Source organism: Taudactylus pleione, unplaced genomic scaffold, assembly GCF_031769625.1.
Source record: "Taudactylus pleione unplaced genomic scaffold, aTauple2 ptg000484l, whole genome shotgun sequence".
NCBI lineage: Eukaryota > Metazoa > Chordata > Amphibia > Anura > Myobatrachidae > Taudactylus > Taudactylus pleione.
In genome coordinates this window covers 3,122,358-3,148,867 of record NW_028284886.1, presented here as the reverse complement: position 1 = coordinate 3,148,867, position 26,510 = coordinate 3,122,358, and the positions used below count along the sequence as shown (strand labels likewise).

The following is a 26,510-nucleotide window of genomic DNA, read 5'->3' as shown; positions in this document are numbered from 1 at the left end:
CAACCATTCTGATTTTAGCAAGAAAGTGTCCCAGATGGGGGGGGGGAATGGTGAATAGATGCCATGCGCATGCATGCGGCATCTATTGACTGGAGAAAGGGACTGGGAGCATACCCAGAAGAGCACTGGGCATGTACCCAGCATGACTGGAATTATGGGACGGTGCTCGTGATTATGGCTTTTCCCATGAGGCCACACCCCTTTCCTTTGTTGGGTGCATGCACCTTGGGCCTGTGCAAAGGGGGCGCCAAAATTTATCTTCGCTTACCAAAAATATTAGGCTTGGGCCGGCCCTGGCCTCCATGGCTCAGACCTGTTTTTCCAGCACATCCCACAGATGCTCGATCAGATTGAGGTCTGGGGACTTAGAGACCAGGTGAACACCTTGATCTGTCATGTTCCTCAAACCATTCCTGAACACTGTTTGCAGTGTGGCAGGGCACATGATCCTGCTGAGAGAGGCCACAGACATCAGGGAATACCGTTGTTGGTGTACTTGGTCTGCAAAAATAGTTAGGTAGATGGTACATGTCAAAGTAACATCTACATGAATGCCAGGACCCCAGGCTTCCCAGCACAAACTTCACACTGCCTCCACCAGCTTGGCTTCTTCTTATCCTGATACCATATCTTCCACATGCAAACTACACACACTCACCCAGCCGTCCACATGATGTAAAAGAAAACGTAATTCATCAGGCCCGGCCACCTTCTTCCATTGCTCCATGGTCCAGTACTGACGCTCAAGTGACCAATGTAGGTACTTTCGATGGTGGACGGGAGTCAGCATGGGCACTCTGACCAGTCTGCGGCTATGCAGCCCCATACATAGCAAGTAGCGATACACTATGTTTGGTCTGACACCTTTCTATCATAGCCAGCATTAACGTTTTCAGCAATTTGTGCTACAGTAGTGCTAGCCTTTGCTCCCCACGCACATCAATGAGCCTTGGGCTCCCGCTGATTCATTGGTTGTCCTTTGGGCCACTTTTGGTAGGTATTAATTACTGCTTACCGGGAACACCCCAACAAGACTTGCAGTTTGGAGATGCTCTGACCAGTCCCCTAGCCATCACAATTTGGGACTTGTCAAAGTCGATCAGATTCTTACACCTGCCCATTTATCCTGCTTCCAAAACATCCACTTCAAAAACTGTTCACTTGCTGCCTAATATATCCCTTCCCCTGACAGCAGCCACTGTAACAAGATGATCAATGTTATTCACATCACCTGTCAGTGGTTTTAATGTTATGGCCAATGGGTGTATGAATAGATAGATAGATAGATAGATAGATAGATAGATAGATAGATAGATAGATAGATAGATAGATAGATATGAGATATATAGATAGATAGATAGATATGAGATATATAGATAGATAGATATTAGATAGATAGATATGAAATAGATAGATAGATAGATAGATAGATAGATAGATAGATAGATAGATAGATAGATAGATAGATAGATAGATAGATAGATATGAGATATATAGATAGATAGATAGATAGATAGATAGATAGATAGATAGATAGATGTGAGATAGATAGATATGAGATAGATAGATAGATAGATAGATAGATAGATGAGATATATAGATAGATATTAGATAGATAGATAGATAGATGTGAGATAGATAGATATATAGATAGATATGAGATATATAGATAGATATTAGATAGATAGATAGATAGATAGATAGATAGATAGATAGATAGATAGATAGATAGATAGATAGATAGATAGATATGAGATATATAGTTAGATAGATAGATAGATAGATAGATAGATAGATGTGAGATAGATAGATATGAGATATATAGATAGATAGAGATAGATAGATAGATAGATAGATAGATAGATAGATAGATAGATAGATAGATAGATAGATAGAAAAAATATTCACTTAATAGCGCTACTCATAGTTCTTTCATATCCTTGGATGGGGTTGGGTATGAAATAACAGCAGTCTGGATGCCAGCTGTCAAAATGCTGACAGCGGCATCCTGACGGGTCGGGTAAGTATGCTAACCCTCCCCCCTTCTCCTTCTAACCCTCCTTTCTTGCACCCTAACCCTCCCCACCCTGCACCCTAACCCTCCCCCCTTGGTGCCTAAACCTAACTCCCCCCCAGTGGTGCCTATCCCTAACCCTCTCAGTGGTGCCCCAAACCCCTCCCCCAATGTGGTGCCTATCCCTAACCCTCTCAGTGGTGCCCCAAACCCTAACCCCCCCCCCCAATGTGGTGCCTATCCCTAACCCTCTCAGTGGTGCCCCAAACCCTAACCCCCTCCCCAATGTGGTGCCTAAACCTATGCCTAAACACACGTACGTGGGCCTGTATTAGTAGTTAGAGTGTGCACCTGCATAATATTTTCTGCATGGAACGGGGGGGCATTGCAGATGGGGCACCACTACATGGTAAGTATCAGCACCTCTTATAATGTTTCAAATGAGGTTGTGCAGTCCAGCCCCCCCCCCCCCCCCTCTGTATTTGTGTATATAAGATACACTTTAAGAGAGACTCCTTCTGCCTGGACTAGCACCCTTCCCACCTGTCCTTAGGTGAATATAATTAGTATAGGTCCTTGCATTGCAGTCAATAAATAAGAGTGGGCACTATTACAGGTAAGTCCTGGATAAATGTATATACATTATTAGGGATGTTATGATTCCTCCTAATGAGGTTCACCTTGATGTGGTAGGTGGGCATGCATTTTTGGCCAGACATGTGCTAAGAACCTTATTTGTAGTCCATGTTAATTGTAGAGTTTATTATAATTGTTTTGATCACCAGTATTCTTAGTGCTTAGAGTTTGCACCTGTATTGCACTACAAGTCTCAGCATGGTAGCTCCTTTTGTTATGTTTAAATAAAATTAGGATGTGCAGTCCAGTACCCTCCCCCCTTTGTCATGTATTAGGTCTTAACAGGATAACAGGTTTTCTTTTTAAATTTTATTTTAATTAAGGCATATGTACCCTGTAAGAGATTTGCAATTGCCTCAACAAAAATATAAAACTAAAACCATCTCTGAACGTTGTAAACTATAATTATAATTATTTAAATTAAGAAGGCTAAACCATAAATATCCCTAGTCTGTATTCCTACAAGTAGATTTATGTTAGAATTTTCTTTTCTTTTTTTTTACGTCCAAAACACATTTCGGACTCTCATAAAAACATTGTTTTTGACAGCTCACAGGGTTAACATTAATAAATAATAACCAACCAAAATAAAGCCTATGAAAAGGCAAACGTCTTTACATTTCTTCAATTTATGACCAACTAAAATGATGCTGCCGCCTTGATAAAACCACATCTGTGGATAAGTCTCTCTGCTCGGCCTCTGAGTCTACCAGCTGGTACCCGAACAAGTTGATGGCCCCTTTACAAACGTTCTGTATCTTCTTCACTTTATGAAACGGAAGAATGTTCCTCCAAGCCTGAGAGACGTTCGCGGCATTGCGAGATGTTATAAGAAAAGCTTCCTTTACTTTTCCAGAGCTCTGTCCATGCGTGAGGGCGTAAATCCATTTCTCAAGCTTGTCCGTTAGTTTTAAGTGAACAAATTTATACATTTCTGTGATTTCCCTCAAGGGGTCTCGGACCACATCTTCGTACCTCACCAACATGTATCGGCCTTTCAGGAAGCTGGGAGATTTGTAGGTGGCCGTTTCGTACATCTGGATGTTACTCCGACATATTTCCTGGATCACCCGATACTTGCTGTCATCCACTGAGGTCCCATTGGTGTTGAGGACAATTCCGTTGTCTCTGCTCAACGATGTTCTCGATTCTTCCCGGGATTTGACAACGGCCCTCGGATCCCGGACCAAGTGGAGTATTTTCAAGTTTAGAGAGGGATCAGTGAGAAGAGGGTACAGCACTTTTAGGTCAAAGAATCGAACTTCTTTGATCACTACGTGACTGTACGTGCTACATGTATGTTCTATTTTGTCAAAAGGATATTTTCCGCAAAGGACTTTGCATGTCGTCTCATTAGAGATATCGTCACGGGAAAATAATTGGCAGGCTGGCGCTGTACATAATGCTCTGCTGACTGCCCACTGGAACAAGGACGAAACATTCCTCTGTTTTGGCATGTATGAGTCAAAAACAGACATTTCACAGAGGAACACGGACCTTACCAAGTCTCTCACCGCCATGTGCAGAGCATGGGCACTGTTATAAAACATAGTCACCCACACGTGCCATGCAGGCTCCATCAAGTAGAATACATCGGGGTGCTGTCCGAATATTTGTCCCACAAAAGATGAGCCTGACCTCCAGGAAGAAATGATGAGAAGATGGACCTTCTCTTTTCCGTCCGTGCCTGAGAGGGGAACATTCTGTCTTGAGTACAAAAAGAGTAGAAATATGGTTTGAAACACAAGAAGTCCGGTAGCCACGGAACCACTAATCCGTATCTTGACCATGGCTTCCAAGTGAACAGCCACTGCAAGGAAGAAGATGAAACATGATAAGAAAACAGCCAGTTTATAACTTGAATATCACAGAAATATAATAATGCATTTAATCAGCAAGTCCCAATTATTACAATAGATCGTCTAGGATATGAATTATGGGAAAAATAGCTTCTGATATATGCCATTTCAAATAGGAATATACAAAAGCCCTCTATTTTGGTTCTTTGTAACCACAGCAACCCTCTGACCATAAACCTTAGCTCGACGTGAAAATTGATTTTAACCTGTGATTCTTGGAGAATCTGTAGTTGTTGGAGAGTGAATAAAGCTGTGGGGTACAAACATTCTAGAGGGGAGGGATCGAACAGCCTGTGATTTGCAAACATCGGCGAGATTCCGGCGTGTCTGCCTGATGTTTTTAAAGTGGCAATCATTTAAAAGGCAAGACCAGGTTGTTTTGCCTTTTAAATGATTGCCACTTTAAAACGTTGGGTATATTCGACCTAACCTTGCAGATGCCTGCATTGTGCAGACTTTTACATTTCCTCTTAGGTGTCTCCAAATATTCACATTCAAGGTGATTGATGCGGCTTTATCCTAGCTATTCCCTGGGCGCACTGGCATACAACTAGTTTACTTTTTAAAAGCATGTATATCTGATGAGTGCTGTACATTGTATTCATTCCTTATCCCCTGGTTATGTAGGCTACTAACCACAACTAGGGTTACAATTTGGACAAGCTTGTGGGGTTGTGGACGCACCCTACCGGGCCACTCCTTACATGCCGCATCTCCTGTTGCGGGATCCATGTTCAAGCCATTTAGGGAGAGCAGCTGCGTACCACGACAGTTGGGGCCCACAGACAGGCTGTGGCACTTTGTACACGATCCCCCCTCTCTGCGCCCCTGACCACAACAACAAGACAAGACACTTGCATAATTCCATGTTCAACAATAGACATCATCATCATCACCACCTCCACTAAAATATAGCACAATTCAATGTATCTTCCACATAATAGTCATTATATAAACAGGCCAGAAATAGAGGAGCTGATTCCATAAACTACATATGTGTCCCCTGATTCCCACTTACTAAGTGGTACAGTGAGAAGTCAGGTGGAATTTTTCGCATTTGTATTTCGCGTGTTAATGTTTTATCTTCTTAAACAAAGGACTCGACTATTTCACATTCAACAGCCAAATAGTTTAAATACTCTCAGATAGTACCGCTGTAATCCTGGACATTACCACTAGAGGGCAGTATTTAGCTTTACAGTCTTTTCGGTGATAGATTGGAGACATGACAGATAATAATCACTGAATGTTATTAGAGTTATGCAAGGTCATTGGATATAAAAAATAATCAAAGGGAAAAAGACCCTCAGAAATGTACTGTTATGTAACCATATGATCACTAATAACTAAAAGTAAAACAATATTACAATATATAAATGTATTACTAGTCAGGCAGATAATATTTAAATAAATTGTTATATTCATTAAAAAATTTTAAATGACTGAAGTATAGATTACGGAATTGATACATACATTGCATTGTACACCGCTGTGGAATATGGTGGCGCTTAACACATATATATATATATATATATACAGTATATGTATATTTTTTTTAATGAAGTTCCCTTACATGGGAGGGGTCAAATGAAATCAAGTTGGTAGGAAGGAGGTCCAGGTTTCTGCATGAGAGATGCATTAAAACTAAACTCATAATATTATGACCACCTTCATCGTGAGGGAATGGTGTCAATAGGTGAACATTTACAATGTCGACATTCAAAATGTCAACACCACAATGTCAACAGTTAGGATTGCGTCTCAGAATGTCAACATGTGAAAGGTCGTCATAGTTAGAATGTCAACATTAGGGTTAGGCTGCAGGCAGGATGGTTAGGCGCTAGGGGGAGGTTAGGGTTAGGCTGCGGTGGGCGGCTAGAGTTAGGCTGCAGTGGTAGTGGGGGTAGGCACTAGAGCAGGGGTGAGGAACCTTTTTTCTGCCGAGGGCCATTTTTGATATATATAACATTATTTGCTGGCCTGATGCAAGCCACGCCCCCTCAGAGTGATGTCACACAGGGGCGGGGCCACAATCGCCGGTGATTACAGCAATCCTGCTGTGAGGTCAGCGGTCGACGCTCCAGACGGCACTGCTGCATAGATTCTGGCTGCAGGGTGTCATTTAATTCCAGATGAGGCTAGCAGAAAAAAGCTTCGAGGGCCAGACCAAATGATTCCGCAGGCCTTATACAGCCCCCGGGCCTGAGGTTCCCCATCGGAGAGGTAGAAGTTAGGGATAGGGGAGGAATATTCACCGGAACGCTGGAGAAGCACAGCTCTGACCCGGAAGTGAAGGTCACATGACCGACGGGACCCGGAAACCACGATGGAGCCGCTGCGGCCGTCAGGAGCAGGTAAGTAACCGCTGAGCCACCTGGGACGGTATGTCCACATTGTAACAAGTCGACATATCATCATACCGCACCCAATCCTGAGATGAAGACTCCTGATAAATGTATTAAAGCAGAATCAGACCCAAAGCTAACATTATACTGGAGCTTCCCATCCTATCCCATCTATCAGAACCACAAGGGATTGTCCATTCGTCACTGGCACCTTATCAAAGCCGAGCTCTCTTACAGCGCAACTGTATTTCCCTTTACTTTTCTGAATTATATGTAAAAGTGTCTGGCCTGTCGTCCGGTCAGCACTCTCGCGACACCAGAGGTGTCAGACCTCTGTAATTCCCAATGTCTCTATCCACGTAAACTGGCAATGATGGTTAGGGTATCTCTGCAGATCAGCAAGTTACACATTGGAGTTACAGGATAATTGTAGTCCTGTTTGGCAGCTTATTGCGCTCTAGGAGTCTGACCTGCTGCTAATGACAGAGAATAGGACACGGGTGGGTGTGGCCTGTGTGCGCAGGCGTGGCCTGCGGCTAGAGAATGTTTTCTCTGCACAGGGACTGTCGGGGACTGATGGGAATTGCTTCATAAAGACTTGTCCTGCTATAGTTATTAGATGGTTTTTTAGTGATGTGATAAATCATGTGTGTTTTAGGCCATATTGTGTACGATTTGGGTGTGTCTAGAATGTGTAGCTTTATTCCCTCTTGTGCTGGTTCTGCCAAACCCTGACATACTGTACTCCAGCCCCTCCCTGGTGTAAACGATTAATATGTAACTAGCAACATGTTACTGTTTCATAATTTGTAAATTACTTTTTAACGCTGTTTCCGCTACACAACTTTTCTACGTCTTTACTGCTGTGCAGCCATTTCTCCTATCTTTTGTTTGTTATTCATGTAAATGCTGAGTACAATAGGTCCGGGGAGTTACAGAAAGGGTCACTGTTGTTGCGAAATAACACTATTATAGCACCCTTTTGCAGACGCCATCTTTAATAACAAATAACAGCAATAAGTGGTAGATTACTCCCAGCCCTCCAGTTGTCACTGATGCACCATCGCCATCATTCCCCGTCAGCCATTAGTTGTATTTCTTATTAAGGCCTCATTTATCAGCGAGTTTGATCATTTACAGCGAGTGATAAAACTTGTTGTGCATGATAATAGTGCTCCAGCCAATCACTTTCCAACTGTCATCTGTTTGAAAACTGACAGTTGGAAGCTGATTGGCTGGAGCACCATTTTATCATACGCAATAAGTTTTATCACTCATTGATAAATGAGGGTATTTCCCCGTTTCAACCTTCTTTTTTTAATGACGTCCTTTATTCAGGCATCTCCTCCGGTCTCTGGGTGATTACATCAGCAGCCAGCACCCTGGAAGGACCAATCAGCAGCTTTTGCAATTATCTGGGTCAAAAAACCCTGTTTCCACTGCAGTGTTACCGGGCTTTGCCCGCAAAAAAACCCTGCTTGATACCCGGGAAGAAATCCTGGGTCAGTAGACCTGGGATTTTTTCCTTGGAGCTGTTTCCACTGAGCTGAGTCCCTGGTAGACACAGCAATTACCCGGGGTTTTTAGGCAGTGGAAAAAGTTTACATACATAGGCCCCTAATCTCCGTAAGGTATACAGTATAAACAGCAAGTGATATTTAAAAAGGAAAACTGGGGTGGGAGCAGGGGCCGGAGCTCAGGGCACTGGGGCAGTTAGGGAAAGGCACATTAACATATTGAGGGGGGTAGAATTTAAAGAGGTAGAATTTAAAGAGGTAGAATTTAAAGAAGAAAATAATAGAATGAATATAAAAGTAATGATAACATTGCCATTGGGTCTGCAGAATATGGCTGTAAATGGAGCGGACCATGTGGTTGTACAATGACAATATCATTCTTGGAATATGATTTCTTTATACATGGACAATTGGATAGTGCTACTTCTATAGGAGTCTATTCATCAATAATTTAATTGCTGCCACGGTAGTTTAGTATTGACCTCGCCACACCTAGGGTCACATTACACTTACTAATTGGGACAATTTATCATCATGCACAGCCCTTGACAATGTCAATATCATAATGTCGATAGTTATGACGTTGACATTGAACATTTTGACATCTGACATTTGACATGCGAAATGTCAACATACTGCAGGAACCAGTTAGGGTTAGGCTGCAGCAGCGGAGGTTTAGGGTTAGGCTACAGTAGGGGAGGCACAGAGTTAGGCACTAGGAGGGTTAGGGTTAGGCTACAGTAGGGGAGGCATAGAGTTAGGCACTAGGAGGGTTAGGGTTAGGCTACAGTAGGGGAGGCATAGAGTTAGGCACTAGGAGGGTTAGGGTTAGGCTACAGTAGGGGAGGCATAGAGTTAGGCACTAGGAGGGTTAGGGTTAGGCTACAGTAGGGGAGGCATAGAGTTAGGCACTAGGAAAGGTTAGGGCTAGGCTGCAGAAGGGGAGAGATAGGGCTAGGCACTAGGACTAGGAGGATGGTTAGAGTTAGGCTACAGAAGGGGAGGATAGGGTTAAGCACTAGGAGGAGGGTTAAGGTTGGACTACTGGAGGGCTAGACACTAGGGGGAGGCTTAGGCTACAGGAGGGGAGGATAGGGTTAGGCACTAGGGGGAGGCTTAGGCTACAGGAGGGGAGGATAGGGTTAGGCACTAGGGGGAGGCTTAGGCTACAGGAGGGGAGGATAGGGTTAGGCACTAGGGAGAGGGTTAGGCAGGGGCGTCTTAAGAGAGGAGGGGGCCCGTGTGCACTCCCATCCTCTCTCCCCAGTGGCCGGCAGCTGACTGACGCGGCTAGCCAGCCATCGGAGCCTTAGTAGACTCCGGGCACTAGAGTGTGCCCGGAGTCTACTGCACATGTGCAGAACGCCGGAAAAAAGCAGCATTCTCCGCATGCGCAGTAGACTCCGGGCACACTCTAGTGCCCGGAGTCTACTGCACATGCGCAGAAAACCGTGGTGGCCATTTTCCGGTGTTCTGAGCAGCGCAGACACCCGACGTGTGACCACGGACAGGTAAGTCTAAAATAATATGGGTGCAGTGTGTGCGGTGCGGGCCCCACTGGTCCCGTGTGCCCCGCACACACTGCACCCATTATAGATATACGCCATTGGGGTTAGGCTATGGGAAGGTTAGGGTTAGGCACTAGGAGGAGGGTTAGAGGTTAGGATTAGCAATAATCACTCCCAGAAGCCACACAGATCTAACAGGTTATCAGGACCTCACCACTGGCCTGCCAAACCAGGTACGTCACCTCTAGACCGCCAGGGACATTTTGTCGACATTCTAATCATGTTGGAATTTCATTGGTGTTAACAAGATAGCGACTTGGTCAATGTCTACATGCCAGGCATATCGACATTACAACCATGTTGACATTCTCATATCGACATTATGAATAATGGGCCTGATTCATTATGGATCGCTATTGCAACTGTGTAGGCAGATCGGTCGATGGTGCGTACTGTGCATGCGTATGCTTCGTAGTGCGCGAGTGAGCATTGTAAATGAACTGCGATCACTCATGCAGATACAAAGCCATCGCAGAGTGAGTGTCGGGAGGTCAGCTTATGGGGGTGGTGACGGGGGGGACTGGTCACAGAAACACGGGCGTGCCTGTCCATTTGAACGCCGGTACATGGGCGTACATAAATTAGCCACTGCGACGCCATACACAGCTTGAGTACTCACTGCGTGCCATGAAGTTAGCAATTTCTGAGTAAGATCAGATCTGCTGTAATAGGTGCGTCAGGGACCAATGTTACTTGATGTTCCCGATGTATACGCAGGACTGCAAGGTATTACAGATGTGCGATAGCGTTAGTGGGTGGCAGTGGGCGTCTCTATGCTGGCTTTGCAACGACATTGCGATAGCATTCATTAGCATGTTTCCGCAGCAGACCTGCATGCCTAATCGCAGCCGCGAATGCAATAGCGATCCGTAATGTGTCAGTCCCAAGCACTCTATTTGTACCGCTAATTGTAGCGGCGAAAGTTTACGCTGCCAGGCCCGATCCCAGCAGTGTTACTGCACATGCATGACTACACAGCGAATGCCAAAGGATGTGTAGAGATCCGAATAGATCCTTCTGCGCAAACTGGATCACCTTCCGATAGAAAGCAGCGAGGCTCAGCGGGCTAATGACAGCAGAAGGGGACGTGGGTTCCTAGTTTTTTTGGAGCTTGATGAATAGTCGTTCCCATAGCCGTGTATGGAGGCACGAGGCACGTAGGGACATCATTGCACGCAGGAGGTAACTGTAATGAATGGGTCCGGTACTTAAACGTGTGGGGGAAAAACACGGAAGCTTCTGTTTCCGCATGTTTAATGCTTAGCACACCTGTTCATGTTGATGAATAGGCTGCACAGTACTTTCCCAAATATGACATTATACCACAGTTGTTATAACCTTGGGTGACATAACTTGATGGACGGATACGTCACGGCGAGAGAGGGCGTGGCTTAACGTAAGTACATTGGGGTAAATAAGACCAATACTCTCTGCCAAAGGTGCAAACATGTCCAGCTAATTCCTCCATTCAATATATAAGATGAATGAAATCCTTTATGCACCTGGCTGCTGGTTAAACTGAGTTTGAACTTTGTGACTCCAGGGGGTGAGGCGGGTTGGCGAATCGGTCTCATGTGACCTGTAAAGAAGACGCTTTCAAAGTGAAAAATGTATTTATTTTTTTTAATCTTTTCATTTCAATATTCTCTGTTCAAGGCTGTTCCATTTAGGAAAAGGTCACAAGCATGGGGTATTGTGACACTACAAAGACGGAATGAACTACACGCAAATGTTACATTCAGAAGGTTCCATGTTAATGATCCTCCCTATAAACTCTGTCATGGTTACAGTAAAAAAAAAAACATTGCCCATCAACTTCAGCCCTTTCTAACACTGACGTGACAGCATATAATGTCAATGTTTGGTGTTTGTAACCAAATGAGGACTGACATTAGCCTCATCAAGGAAGGAAAGACTGCAGGGACGCCGTTATTGCTGGCATCTGACTCGCTGCCTTCCAAGAACTACAAATATTCCATTGTATAAAACTATGTGGCCAGGTGGATGGGGAGATAGAGAGGTATTTTCGGATACATTTCACTTGTTATATTGTAATTTTCCAATAGCAGTCTCTATTGCAACGTTTATACTGCTTTCAACCCTCTCCCCCCGGCATGCACTCAGATTGTAAGCTTCACGTGCACAGTCCTCTGTCGTATCGGGGTTCTACGCCTTGTTAGCGCTCATAGGGGTCTATTTACTAAGCAGTGTTAGGAGACAGAGTGAAAAGTGATAAGGTGCCAGCCAATCAGCTCCAACTGTCATTTTTCAAACACAGCTTGTGAGATGACAGTTGGGAGCTGATTGGCTGGCACCTTATCACTATCTTATCACTTTTCACTCTGGCCCTGATTCAGAGCTGGACGCTCTGAATCTGGGCGTTTTTTTTTTTTATGTGCGGCATCCTGGCCGCTCGCATAGCTGTGGGTGGTCTCGTCGCAATAGCTGTCCGCCCGCAAAAGCTGTGGGTGGTCACCCACAGCTTAGCGAGCGGCCAGAAGGCCGCAACAAAAAAAAACGCCCTGATTCAGAGCGAGCGCTCTTCAAGAGCGTCCGACTCTGAATCAGGTCCTCTGCTCCTTGTCTGAATGGGAGTTGACGGGGCTGCATAACCTCTCCGGACTCTGCGATACGCTTTACAGGGGGAGATGTATCAAACCTTATAAAGGACAAGTTGCCCATAGCATATTATAATGCATTATATAGTGGCACCTAGCACTGGGACATATATAGGGGGAGATGTATCAAACCTCCCATATATGAAAAACAGTACATTACAGAGGCGAGACAGTTGCCTGGAAATGTTTCTGTGCCGGGCACATAATGTCTTACACTATAAAAGGAATTTAGCATTGACGCGATGTCCTGTTCCGGAATGGCACATGGTGTCCGCTGACATTACAAGTTTTCTCTAGCTGCCCATAAAGGTGCCAGGGAAAACTTGTGATGTTGGCTCGACCTTAAATGGCTGCTATGTTTGCAACTGGGCATCGCAGCGATACCCGGTGGGCATGTCACACAGAATGGAATTTCCCCCTGTGCGACGAGCGCTGGAATTTCGGGAGAGGTCAATGCTAATGAGAAGACAACCATTATTTTTTAATGACTACATATAGTAAACAAATTATAAATATACAGTGCCTTGAAAAAGTATTCACCCCCTTGGCTTTTTTACCATTTTTGTTACATTACAACCTGTAAGTTATTTATTTTTTTAATATGAATTTTATGTGATGGATCTGCACAAAATAGTCTAATTTGGTGAAATGAAATGAGAAAAATATATATAAAAAAGAATCTTTAGAAATAAAATTCTGAAAATTGGCATGTGCATATGTAATCACCCCCTTTGCTATGAAGCCCCTCAAAAGTTCTGGTGCAACCAATTACCTTCAGAAGTCCAAAAATTAGTGAAATGAAGTCCACCTGTGTGACATCTAAGTGTCACATGATCTGTCAGTATAAACACACCTTTTCTGAAAGGCCCCAGAGGCTACAACACCACTAAGCAAGAGGCCTCACACCATGAAGTCCAAGGAGCTCTCCAAACAAGTCAGGGACAAAGTTGTTGAGAAGTACAATTCTGGGTTGGGTTATAAAAAAAATATCCAAATCTTTGATGATCCCCCGAAACACCATCAAATCCATCATCATCAAATGGAAAGAACATGGTACCACAATAAACCTGCCAAGAGAGGGCCGCCCACCAAAACTCACAGACCGGGCAAAGAGGGCATTAATCAGAGAGGCAGCACAGAGACCAAAGGTAACCTTGGTGGAGCTGCAGAGTTCCACAGCAGAGACTGGTGTATCTGTGCATGTGACCACAATAAGCCGTACACTCCATAGAGCTGGGCTTTATGGAAGAGTGGCCAGAAAAAAGCCATTACTTTGTGATAAAAATAAGACACGATTTGAGTTTGCGAAAAGGCATGTGGGCGACTCCCCAAATGTATGGAGGAAGGTGCTCTGGTCAGATGAGACTAAAGTTGAACTTTTCGGCCACCAAGGAAAACGTTATGTCTGGTGCAAACCCAACACATCCCATCACCCCAAGAACACCATCCCCACAGTGAAACATGGTGGTGGCAGCTTCATGCTGTGGGGATGTTTTTCAGCAGCAGGGACTGGGAAACTGATTTGAGTCGAGGGAAAGATGGATGGTGCTAAATACAGGGATATTCTTGAGCAAAACCTTTTTCAGTCTGCCTGTGATTTGAGACTGGGATGGAGGTTCACCTTCCAGCAGGACAATGACCCGAAGCATACTGCTAAAGCAACACTCGAGTGGTTTAAGGGGAAACATGTAAATGTGTTGGAATGGCCTAGTCAAAGCCCAGATCTCAATCCAATTGATAATCTGTGGTCAAACTTGAAGATTGCTGTTCACAAGCGGAAACCATCCAACATGAAGGAGCTGGAGCAGTTTTGCCTTGAGGAATGGGCAAAAATCCCAGGGGCAAGATGTGGTAAGCTCATAGAGACTTATCCAAAGCGACTTGCAGCTGTAATTGCCGCAAAAGGTGACTCGACAAAGTACTGACTTTAGCGGGGTGAATAGTTATGCAAGCTGAACAGTGGCGTAACTAGGGGGGGTCGGGCAGGGTGCGTGCCCTGGGCGCCGTGGGACCGGTGGCGCGGGGGGGCGCCACCGGCCACGGTCCGGCCCGCCCTAGTTAGCCACCAGTGTAGCGCCGACCGCAATGAGTGCGGTCAGCGCTACACATTTACACAGGACCGGCGCTAGGCTTCCAGCGCCGGTCCTGTGCTGCACGCCTGAGCCCGTTCCCTCCCCCTGAGCGCTTGCCCAATAGCGCCAGGAGGCGGGCTCAGGCTGTGCATAACACACGCATCGCCGCCAGCGCTGGCGGCGATGCGTGTGTTAAACAGCAGCCAATGAGAGTCAGATAGACTCTCATTGCCTGCTGCAGCACCCACTACAAGAGCCGGACTTCCGTCCAGCTCCTGCAGTGGGTGATGGGACAGACGTCATGACGTCTGTCCCAGTATGCTGAGCGCGCCAGTCCGGGAGGACTGGCGGGCTGCGGCGGCGGCGGGAGCGGCGGCGCGGACTGGAGAAGCAGCAGCAGCGTGGATTCAGGTATGTTTTTATATATATATTTTTAAAAACCTGTCAGCACTACTGGGGGCACAACGGGGGTGGCTACCACTGGGGGGACCTCTACTGGGGTGGGGGCGCATGGGGGGGGTGGCTACTACTGGGGGCACCATTATTAGGAGGACCTCTACTGGGGGGGGCTATTACTGGGGGCACCATTATTAGGGGGACCTCTACTGGGGGGGGCTATTACTGGGGGCACCATTATTAGGAGGACCTCTACTGGGGGGAGGGCTATTACTGGGGGCACCATTATTAGGAGGACCTCTACTGGGGGGGGGCTACTACTGGGGGCACCATTATTAGGAGGACCTCTACTGGGGGGGCTATTACTGGGGGCACCATTATTAGGAGGACCTCTACTGGGGGGGGCTATTACTGGGGGCACCATTATTAGGAGGACCTCTACTGGGGGGGGCTATTACTGGGGGCACCATTATTAGGAGGACCTCTACTGGGGGGGGCTATTACTGGGGCACCATTATTGGGAGGACCTCAACTGGGGGGGGCTATTACAGGGGGCACTTAATCGGGAGGGGGAACCTCAACTGGGGACCACTACTTGGGGGGGGAACTACTACTGGGGGCATTATAAAAGGGGCCTACTACTAGGGGCACTGCACTGGGGGGACCACAACTGGGGGCAATAACAGGAAGGACCACTACAGGGACCACTGGATAGGGGGGGTCACTACTGGGAGCCTGCATCAGGGGGACCACTACTGGGGGCACTGCATGGGAGGGGGGGGGACTACTGCTGGGGGCACTATATAAGGGGCTTACTGCTAGGGGCACTGCGGGGACCACTACAGGGGGCACTAGATAGGGGGGATCACTACTGGGTGCCTGCATAAGGGGGACCACTACTGGGAAACCTGCATGGGAGGGGGGACTTCTGCTGGGGGCACTATATAAAGGGCACTGCATAGGGGAGGGAACTACTACTGGGGGCACTATATAAAGGGCACTGCATAAGGGGATACCACTACTGGGTGCACTGCATTGTGGGGACTGCTACTGGGGGCACTGCATAAGGGGGAACACTACATAGGGTACTGTATTTGGGGGGACCACTACTGGGGGCACTGAGTAAGGGGAACTAATTGGGGGCTGTACAAGGGGGACCACTACTGGGGATACTGTATAAGGGGCACTACTATGGACCTGCATAAGAGGGACCACAACTGCATACTGGGGGTACTGTATAAGGGGTACTACTGGGGTTAAGGTGCGTATGGATAGGAATGTTCAGCGTGAAAATAAAGGGTTGTATCATGTTGACACACCCCATTTTTAAGTGACCACGCCTTTGGCGCACGCGCATATATCGGGTGGGGTGGGGGGGCTCCCTTTTCAAATTTGCCCTGGGCTCCAAATACCCTAGTTATGCCACTGAAGCTGAAATTTTCTGTTATGTTGTCCTAAATGTTGTGTGATTCACAATATAAAAAAAAACACAACTTCACAGTTGTAGGCATGGTCTGTGAATGAAATGATGCACTACTTTACACAATCCATTTTAATTCCAGGTTGTGAGGCAACAAAACATGAAAAATGCAAAGGGGGGTGAATACTTGTGCAAGGCACTGTAAATAAGAGGATACACGATTTTTTTTTATTATTTCGTGGTTGCTCCTGTTATATGTTACCACAATGGCAGGAGCAATAATTCCTCAAACTACTCATTGAGCTTAATGGAAAAGTCTTGTCATAGATCGGCATTATATAAACAAGGGTAAAGCTTATATACATGACATAACTGCTTAAAATGCCAGTTATATGAACAACTGACTTTTGTAGATCTATCTTTTTCTGGGTGGTGTAGCTTAGGAGTAATACACTTAGGGAACATTTTATTATGTCGTATAGAGCTTACAGTCTCATTAATAAGCCGCCCCGATTTATTGTCTTTGGGTTCCTTTAATTTTTTTTAAATAATGTTCTCCTAAAGCTGGAGCACTAGTTGGAGTCCCATACTTCTCATTATTTCAAGTAGCCAAAAATAGACAATTAAAGCATACTCATCACCTACATGCATCTACTGCGTGCCTCGTGCCTCACTGATGTCACTAGATCCTAATATCCTCCTAAAGCTGGAGCACTAGTTGGAGTCCCACACTTCTCATTATTTCAAGTAGCCAAAAATAGACAATTAAAGCATACTCATCACCTACATGCATCTACTGCGTGCCTCGTGCCTCACTGATGTCACTAGATCCTAATATCCTCCTAAAGCTGGAGCACTAGTTGGAGTCCCACACTTCTCATTATTTCAAGTAGCCAAAAATAGACAATTAAAGCATACTCATCACCTACATGCATCTACTGCGTGCCTCGTGCCTCACTGATGTCACTAGATCCTAATATCCTCCTAAAGCTGGAGCACTAGTTGGAGTCCCACACTTCTCATTATTTCAAGTAGCCAAAAATAGACAATTAAAGCATACTCATCACCTACATGCATCTACTGCGTGCCTCGTGCCTCACTGATGTCACTAGATCCTAATATCCTCCTAAAGCTGGAGCACTAGTTGGAGTCCCACACTTCTCATTATTTCAAGTAGCCAAAAATAGACAATTAAAGCATACTCATCACCTACATGCATCTACTGCGTGCCTCGTGCCTCACTGATGTCACTAGATCCTAATATCCTCCTAAAGCTGGAGCACTAGTTGGAGTCCCACACTTCTCATTATTTCAAGTAGCCAAAAATAGACAATTAAAGCATACTCATCACCTACATGCATCTACTGCGTGCCTCGTGCCTCACTGATGTCACTAGATCCTAATATCCTCCTAAAGCTGGAGCACTAGTTGGAGTCCCACACTTCTCATTATTTCAAGTAGCCAAAAATAGACAATTAAAGCATACTCATTACCTACATGCATCTACTGCGTGCCTCGTGCCTCACTGATGTCACTAGATCCTAATATCCTCCTAAAGCTGGGCACTAGTTGGAGTCCCACACTTCTCATTATTTCAAGTAGCCAAAAATAGACAATTAAAGCATACTCATCACCTACATGCATCTACTGCGTGCCTCGTGCCTCACTGATGTCACTAGATCCTAATATCCTCCTAAAGCTGGAGCACTAGTTGGAGTCCCATATTTCTCAACATTTCAAGTGAGCAAAGAGGGACAAATAAAGGGTACCCATCATCTACATGTACCTACTGCGTACCTCGTGCCTCAGTGAAGTCACTAGTCCTTAGTGTCCTCAGAAAGTTGTAGCACTTTTGAACATTTTAAGTGACCAAAGAGGGACCTATCACCTACATGCACCTAATCCGTGCCTCATGCCTCTCTTTTTTCTAACATGTAGTCTACCATATGTAACATGCACATACATCAGAAAATGACATAAAACATATTAGTTACATACAGTCACAAAGACTGTAAAGTGGCTAAAACTCACAATAGTACACTAGGGATGAAATGTACCAAACCTTCTAAATGCGACAAGTAGAAGTGTTGCCCATAGCAACCAATTAGATTACCTCCAGCTGTCCTCTTTAGAAGGTTTGATAAATCTCCCCCTATATCTCTTTACTAAAGGTCGGTACACACCTGACAGATATATGTGCAGATGATGGTCGTTCATATACACTGAACGGCCATCATCTGTATCTTGCTGTGGGTCCCGGCGACCAGGGGTGCACGTCGGGGGCGCGTCCCGGCGGGCGGCGGGAGTATCCCACCCCCCTCATCGCGGCTGCAGCTGTGTGTGTACGGACGGTCTGCAGACCGCAACATACACACCTGCCGATGGACAGATATGTCTGCAGACCCCCCGTACACACCTGCCGATGGACAGATGTCTGCAGACCCCCCGTACACACCTGCCGATGGACAGATATGTCTGCAGACCGCCCGTACACACCTGCCGATGGACAGATATGTCTGCAGACCGCCCGTACACACCTGCCGATGGACAGATATGTCTGCAGACCCCCCATACACACCTGCCAATGGACAGATATGTCTGCAGACCGCCCGTACACACCTGCCGATGGACAGATATGTCTGCAGACCCCCCATACACACCTGCCGACGGAAGATGTCTGCAGACCGCCCGTACACACCTGACGATGGACAGATATTTCTGCAGACCGCCAGTACACACCTGCTGATGGACAGATATGTCTGCAGACCCCCCATACACACCTGCCGATGGACAGATATGTCTGCAGACTGCCCATACACACCTGCCGATGGACAGATATATCTGCAGAACCCCGTACACACCTGCCGATGGACAGATGTCTGCAGACCCCCCATACACACCTGCCGATGGATTGATATGTGTGCAGACCGCTCGTACACACCTGCCGATGGACAGATATGTCTGCAGACCGCCCGTACACACCTGCCGATGGACAGATATGTCTGCAGACTGCCCGTACACACCTGCCGATGGACAGATATGTCTGCAGACCGCCCGTGCACACCTGCCGATGGACAGATGTCTGCAGACTGCCCGTACACACCTGCCGATGGACAGATATATCTGCAGACCGCCCGTACACACCTGCCGATGGACAGATATGTCTGCAGACCGCCCGTACACACCTGCCGATGGACAGATATGTCTGCAGACCGCCCGTACACACCTGCCGATGGACAGATATGTCTGCAGACCGCCCGTGCACACCTGCCGATGGACAGATGTCTGCAGACCGCCCGTACACACCTGCCGATGGACAGATATGTCTGCAGACATATCTGTCCATCGGCTGTGCAGCACAGCCAATGCGATATGTCGGGGAATGCCGACGTTCACCGACATATCCCGGGTACACACTGCTCGACGGGCAGCAGATACAATGGTCGATCAATATAGAGCATTTGCTGAGGAAGGTTCAGATGTATGACACATTAATGTATGACAATAGGGAACCGGGAAGTGACGATTTTAGTGAAGGAAGTCAATTAAAAAAAACGGACGCCTGAGTGCTTTCTTGGCTTACACTGCCTAAACCGTTAAAGATATATCACAACGATACTTTATTTTATACCATGTAGAGATTGATACGTATTATCCGGTTTCTCCAGACAAATTGATGTAAGCCCTGTTTACTGATATAAAGGGGTACATTTACTAAAGTGAGAGTTTTTAGAAGTGAGTTTTAGAAGAGATGTTACCCATAGCAACCAATCAAGCGAAGCATTTAGTAGCTTGTCCCCAATAGGATAACGCCATCTCCAGATAACCATTACCCTATAGTAGGCTATGGGCTCCCTCTCCGTCGGCCCCCAGTGATGCTTACGCCGGCCAACAGACGCACAGTCTCATTGGCTGCCGGTGACACGAACCAGATAGCAGTGTGATAGTGTTACGCTATCACGCTGCTTCCAGTTCTTCACCAGGATGTGCTCTTATTAGTGCTCGTCTCCTGGCAAGAGGATTTTAGTAAATACGTGTGAAAATATAAATTTTCACATTGCGAATTTGGGCAAAAAATATTTATTACATCTGCATTAAAAATGAAGATTACGATAAGTATGCCCCATTGTGCTTTAGTGGATGATATCTATTTCTATATACCAGGCTAAAATTAAACTAGCCTGTGTGGACAGTAGATTGTTGCGAGATGTCTATATGCCATGCCTGTTATTTTTATAGGCCATAGACTGCGACTCATATTATACCCTTACCAAAGGCACAACGGAGACATTTATTTGTAGGTGTAAACAAAATTTAGATCAGATCCCTACTATCTAGTTGTATCTCTTGTTACCAGTTCTTAGTAAATTGATAATCTATGGCAGAACTCGTTGCCATGGCACCCTGGGGTGTCACAGGTTGCTGGTCCAGGACTAAATCAAAATATTTATGGTCAATGTGATAGGCAAAACCAGTGCTGGTGGCTGAAAGTTATAAAATATGTGGACGAGTCCAAGGCAGACTCAGGGCAATTCGTTTGGCTTTGGCGGCAGTTCTGGCCGGTACAGGTCAGGAGAGGCTGATGGGCATGTTGCTTAGTCTTGACACTCACAAGGCCTTTGATTCGGTAGCCTGGCCGCATTTATTTGCTGTTTTGGAAAGAAGAGACTTTGGATCTCTATTTATTGACTACAGACTTTTTATTCTCATCCCACAACAACTTCTTTGGTTAATGGGGTTCGAAGGGATCCGATCATAATGCAAAGAGAAACACGCCAGGGATGTCCCCTTTCCCCGCTGTTGTTCAATTTGTGTATTGATCCATTGTTTAGAATCCTCCAAACTTGGTCAGAGTTCGAGGGATTAGGGTGGGGGCGACAGAGATTAAACTATCCGCTTTTGCGGACAATTTGTTACTCTACATAAATGATCCTGAGTATTCTCTGGGGAAAATATTGTCTCAACTCTCGGACTTTGGAAAGACTTCAGGATATGTGGTAAACTTGTCCAAATCGTTGGGCCTTTATCTTAATCCAAACATACAAATCCCTCACTGGGGTTCTCATTTACCATTGCGATGGGCCAAGACTAGTATTGAATATTTGGGAATTCAACTCCCCAAGTATCCAGTTGAATTGTATAAGATTAATTTCTCGAAAGCTATTGTACAAATAACGAAAGAATTAGAGGGTTGGAAACACCTTTGCTTATCATACATGGGTAGGACCAATCTTATCAAGATGGTAACATTCCCAAGGCTGTTATATTTGTTTCAGGCTCTTTTGACTCAGAAAGATTTACGTCTATTGAACTCGCTCTTTAGAAATTTCATTTGGAAGTCTAAACGTCCACGAATCGGGCTGATTAAATTACAGCAAACCAAAGCAAACGGGGGTATTAACTTTCCTCATATCTTGAATTATAATCACGCAGCAATATTAAGGTATCTCTGACACTGGATCCATGAGAAAGACCTTTATGCAAATTCATCAATTGAAAGTCAATTCCTAGAAGACTGTAATTTAATAAGTTTCTTGCATACGCATGAGGCAGAAACTCCAAATCATATATGAGATAATCCTCTCTTATGGTCCACTCGAAAAGTGTGGCACATTCTTCGGCTCTTTTCTTAATACACCATTTAAACTAGGGATGTGCAGGCTCGGATAGGTTCGAGTTTGCACGTGGAGTTCGGATTTTTCCCTCCAAAAAAACGGAACTCAGAACGAGGCAAAACGTCATCTTACATGGACGAACATCATCATTCCTGGTCTTTTGTCCAGGAATGATGATGTTCGTCCATGTAAGATGACGTTTTGCCTCGTTCTGAGTTCCGTTTTTTTGGAGGGAAAAATCCGAACTCCACGTGCAAACTCGAACCTATCCGAGCCTGCACATCCCTAATTTAAACGCTCACTTAATTATGAGGAGGCATCAGAAAAGTTTCCCTCATTTCGTAATCATCCTCTTGCATTTATGCAGGCTAAATTACGTGGCTTCAGATATTAGATCCTTTTCAGATATGTATTGGGAAAACATGCTTAACACTTAGGGGTAAATTTACTAAGCTGAGAGTTTGGGAGAGTTTGGCCATTTTTTCCCACTCTCAAATTTACTAATGTCAAACTCGGGAGAGAGATCTCCTTTGCTACGGGAAAATACTGGAGAGTTAGCAAACTCTCTTCAATTCACCATTGGCAAAACTTGAGAACCTTTTCACTGGTGAAGATAGGATTCTGGAATTTACCAAGCAGATAGTTTCTAAACTCTCATGAGATGGGAAAACTCTCCTGTAAAAACTCGTGAAAAAAATACACCTGCCTGTAATCTGAGAGTTTGGCAGAAACATACACAGATCGCTGTGATCCATGTATGTTTCTGCCTGTAAATATAGAAAATAAATGTAAATATCAGAAAATAAATGACATAGGGCCCCCCCTTTAAAGCTTAACCAGCCCCAGGCTTGCCAGCATGTCCTGGTTTCTAAGATTACGGGGAACAAAATGTGTATGGTTCCCCCGTAATTTAGAAACCAACACCAGGCTGCAGGGACAGTCCTGATTTTAAATATAGGGGGAAAAAATTGCATAGGGTTCCCCCTATATTTAAAACCAGCACCAGATCCAAAACGGCCGGGCTGTAATGCCACAGCCCGGAGACCTTTTCACCGGGGCTCCGGGTCCAAAGCATTAACAGCCCAAGCCCCCAAAAGAGGGATCCCCCCTCTCCCTTAACCCCAGTCTTGGTCTGAAGCCTGGGGCTCTTCCCTGCACCCCTGGAGCGTTGGGTACGGGAGTAATAAAGTGGGGATATTTAAGTTAACTATTGTATTTTACAATGGGACTACAGGTGCCAGCATGCCTGCCCTTTGGCACTTGTGGAACTACAAGTGCCAGCAGACAGCCAGCACCTGTACCCCCACTGTAAAATAAATAGTTAAATAAACACAAAACACACACACCGTGCAAAGTATAACTTTATTACACACACCTACCCATTCACACATACTTACCTATACCAGATGTGTCTGTCCCCTTGTCCAGTAGAATCCGTGTTGACTGGCCCTGCAAAAAAAATTTCATACTCACCTATATCCTGGCGCTGGTCTCCGCAGTAATCCGTGGCCTTTGTAAAACAAAAAAACTAACTTACCGCACCACGCACCGAGTAACAGTAGCCGGAGCCAATCAGCGGCCGCTCTACAGTCAGCGCGGCCGTTGATTGGCTTGCGGACCTGCAAAGCCCGTGCAGTCCCATCAGCTGGCATTCGGGAGGTATCAGTATGTGTGGCAACACACATGCTGATACCGGGTGCATGGATCGGTAAGATCATTTTTTGTTTTCCAAAGTCCATGGATTACTGCGGAGACCAGCACCAGGATATAGGTGAGTATGAAATCTTTTTTGCAGGGCCAGTCATTACGGATTCTACTGGAGAAGGGGACAAAAACATCTGGTATAGGTAAGTATGTGTGAACAGGTAGGTGTATGTAATAAAGTTATACTTGGCACGGTGTGTGTTTTGTCTTTCTTTAACTATTTATTTTACAGTGGGGGTACAGGTGCCGCCCGTCTGCTGGCACTTGTAGTTCCACAAGTGCCAAAGGGCAGCATGCTGGCACCTTTAGTCCATAGTTTACTTATATTTCCCCACTTTATTACCCCCGTACCCAACGCTCCAGGGGTGCGGGGAAGAGCCTCGGGCTTCAGACCAAGCCTGGGGTTAAGGGAGAGGGGGGACTCTTTTTTGGGGGGTCCCCACCTCCCCTGAGATCCCCGGCTTGGCCTGACCGGCTTGGGCTGATAATGCATTGGATCCGGAGCCCTGGTGAAAGGGTCTACGGGCTGTGGCATTACAGCCCGGCCGTTTTGGGTCTGGTGCTGGTTTTAAATATAGGGGGGACCCTACACAATTTTTTCCCCCCTATATTTAAAATCAGGACTGGCCCTGCAGCCTGGTGTTGGTTTCTAAATTACGGGGGAACCATGCACATTTTGTTCCCCGTAATTTTAAAAACCAGGACAGGCTGGTAAGCCTGGCACTGGTTAAGCTTTGAGGGGGGGGGGGGGGGGGCTATGTTTTTTTTTTTTTTACACTTTTAACCCATTTTTTTATAGGTACAAGACAAGCAGCTTACACATATCTCACTGATATGTGCAGGCTGCTTGCTCAGGAGAGTTTTGCAGACAGAAGACACTGCAATCTCGGGTGAGTCATCTCCTAAAAAACCTGCTACTGGGGTGAGAATCTCCTGCAAAACCTGCTACTCGGCAGAGAAATCTCGTTCTGCTTCACCATCGGCCATCTCACTCTCAGCTAAACTCCCTTCTTTGTAAAATTGCGAGTCTCGGGAGCTTCAAATCACCCGAGTTTAGGTGAAGCTAATCGAGTTGAAAAAAAAAAAAACTCTCCCAGACTCGATTCTTAGTAAATTTACCCCTAAGTTCCTCTCAGAACCGGTTACAAAGAAGGCGTTATCAGTACACTATTCTTTTTTAAGACAACCTATGCAACATGAGGTGGTGCGTACTGGGATGAGTAGGTGGGTGCAGGTGATTCCCTCATTAACATGCGAAATTCTTACCAAAACTCTTCTCCTGTCACGTAATATACTCCCTGCTATTCAATATCAGGAAATGTGTCTGAATATTTTTCACAATGCATACTTCCCCCCACATAGACAGTATTAGGTAGGTATGACCTCTTCGGCCTCTTATCCTCGCTGTCAATCCGCCATAGCTAACTTGTACCATTATTTCTGGTCTTGTCCTCTTCTAAGAACTTTTTGGTTAAAAGTGAGGAAATTTGCTCTTGAGCACCTGGTGAACTAGGGGCCTGATTCAGAGCCGGACGCTCTAAAAGAGCGCTCGTTTTGAATCGGGACGTTTTTTGTGTGCGGCCTCCTGGGCAGCTCACTTAGCTGTGGGTGACCACACACAGCTATTGCGAGCGGCCAGGATGATGGTCGCGATGGTCTCGACCATCGGGGCTTGCGACAAGACCCTTGTGGTAGGGTCTCGTTCCCGCAAGCCCCAGTGCGCTTTCGGCTCTATTAGAGCCGGAAGCTCGCCCACTGACATCACTCGTGATGTCAGTGGGGCCGCCCCCAAACGGCAGGCGTTCCTTCGGGAACGCCTCCGTTTGGCCAGCCACCCCCCCTGCCCGCCTCCAAAACGGGGCAAGCTGTCACTCAAAATCGACAGCTGCCCCGCTTTGGTGCGAGACCCGAAGCGACGAAGCGCCCGTCGCTAGCCGGGTCTCGCGCATGCACATGTCGAAGCCGGCTCCGGCGTGCGCATGCGCAGTGGGCAAACATCAGGCCCAATGTACCATTCACGGATGTATGCTCTATTTGGGATACTTCCGGAGGGGCAGCGAGTGGCAAAGGGTTGCAAGAGGCTCCTGCTTATTATTAGTGCGGTGGCTCGTAAGACGATACTCCAGACATGGATTGAAATCTCTCCACCTACATTGAGACTTTTTAAAGAAAAACTTTTCTATGTATTTAACATGGATTGGATCGAGGCGATTTTAGAGGAGGCGGCTCGTGTAGGGACATTTTTCTCAACCTGGGAGAGTTATATTGGAACTCTGACCTTAGAACAGAGACAGGGCTCTATTTACTACAATCCGCATTGGTAATGCAGATTGTAGTGTGATATTACCGAGTGAATTCGCATTGCGAATTCAGGCAATATCACAGGGATTTACTACAAATCCCTTGCAGGGACAGAGCTTGCGATAAAGCTCTGTCCCTGCTAAGCCCCTTCGGAGCCTTATCACGGTATTTTCGCAAAAAATACCGTGATTAAGTGCCCGCGCATGCGCCGACCGGTCGCCGCTGCTACCCCCCTCCGGTGCTAAGCCCCACCCCCGATGCTAAGCCCCGCCCCCCACGATCGCGGCCCCCCCCGCAACCCCCCCTCCCTTAATAGCACTTACCTGCATGCTCCAGGCCTCCGGTGATGTTCTCCATTCCTCCGGTCAGGTGATCTTCCATACTGCACTGGGGCCTGATCACCTGATGACCGGGCAGCAGTGCACTGTGGGAGACCAGCTGACCG

At 46.2% G+C, this 26,510-nt stretch overlaps 1 protein-coding gene across 4 annotated transcripts in view; it reads right to left on the bottom strand.

Moving 5' to 3' along the window:
- Positions 1–2,880: 2,880 nt before the first annotated feature.
- Positions 2,881–26,510, bottom strand: part of LOC148502763 (carbohydrate sulfotransferase 5-like) — a 46,047-nt gene continuing 22,417 nt past the window's right edge. For all 4 annotated transcript variants that reach the window (XM_088449395.1, XM_088449397.1, XM_088449394.1 and 1 more), the window contains exon 2: positions 2,881–4,460. In XM_088449395.1, coding sequence (XP_088305521.1) covers positions 3,280–4,440 — 1,161 coding nt within the window. In that variant the 5' untranslated portion in view covers positions 4,441–4,460 and the 3' untranslated portion in view covers positions 2,881–3,279. The remainder of the gene's footprint in view (positions 4,461–26,510) is intronic.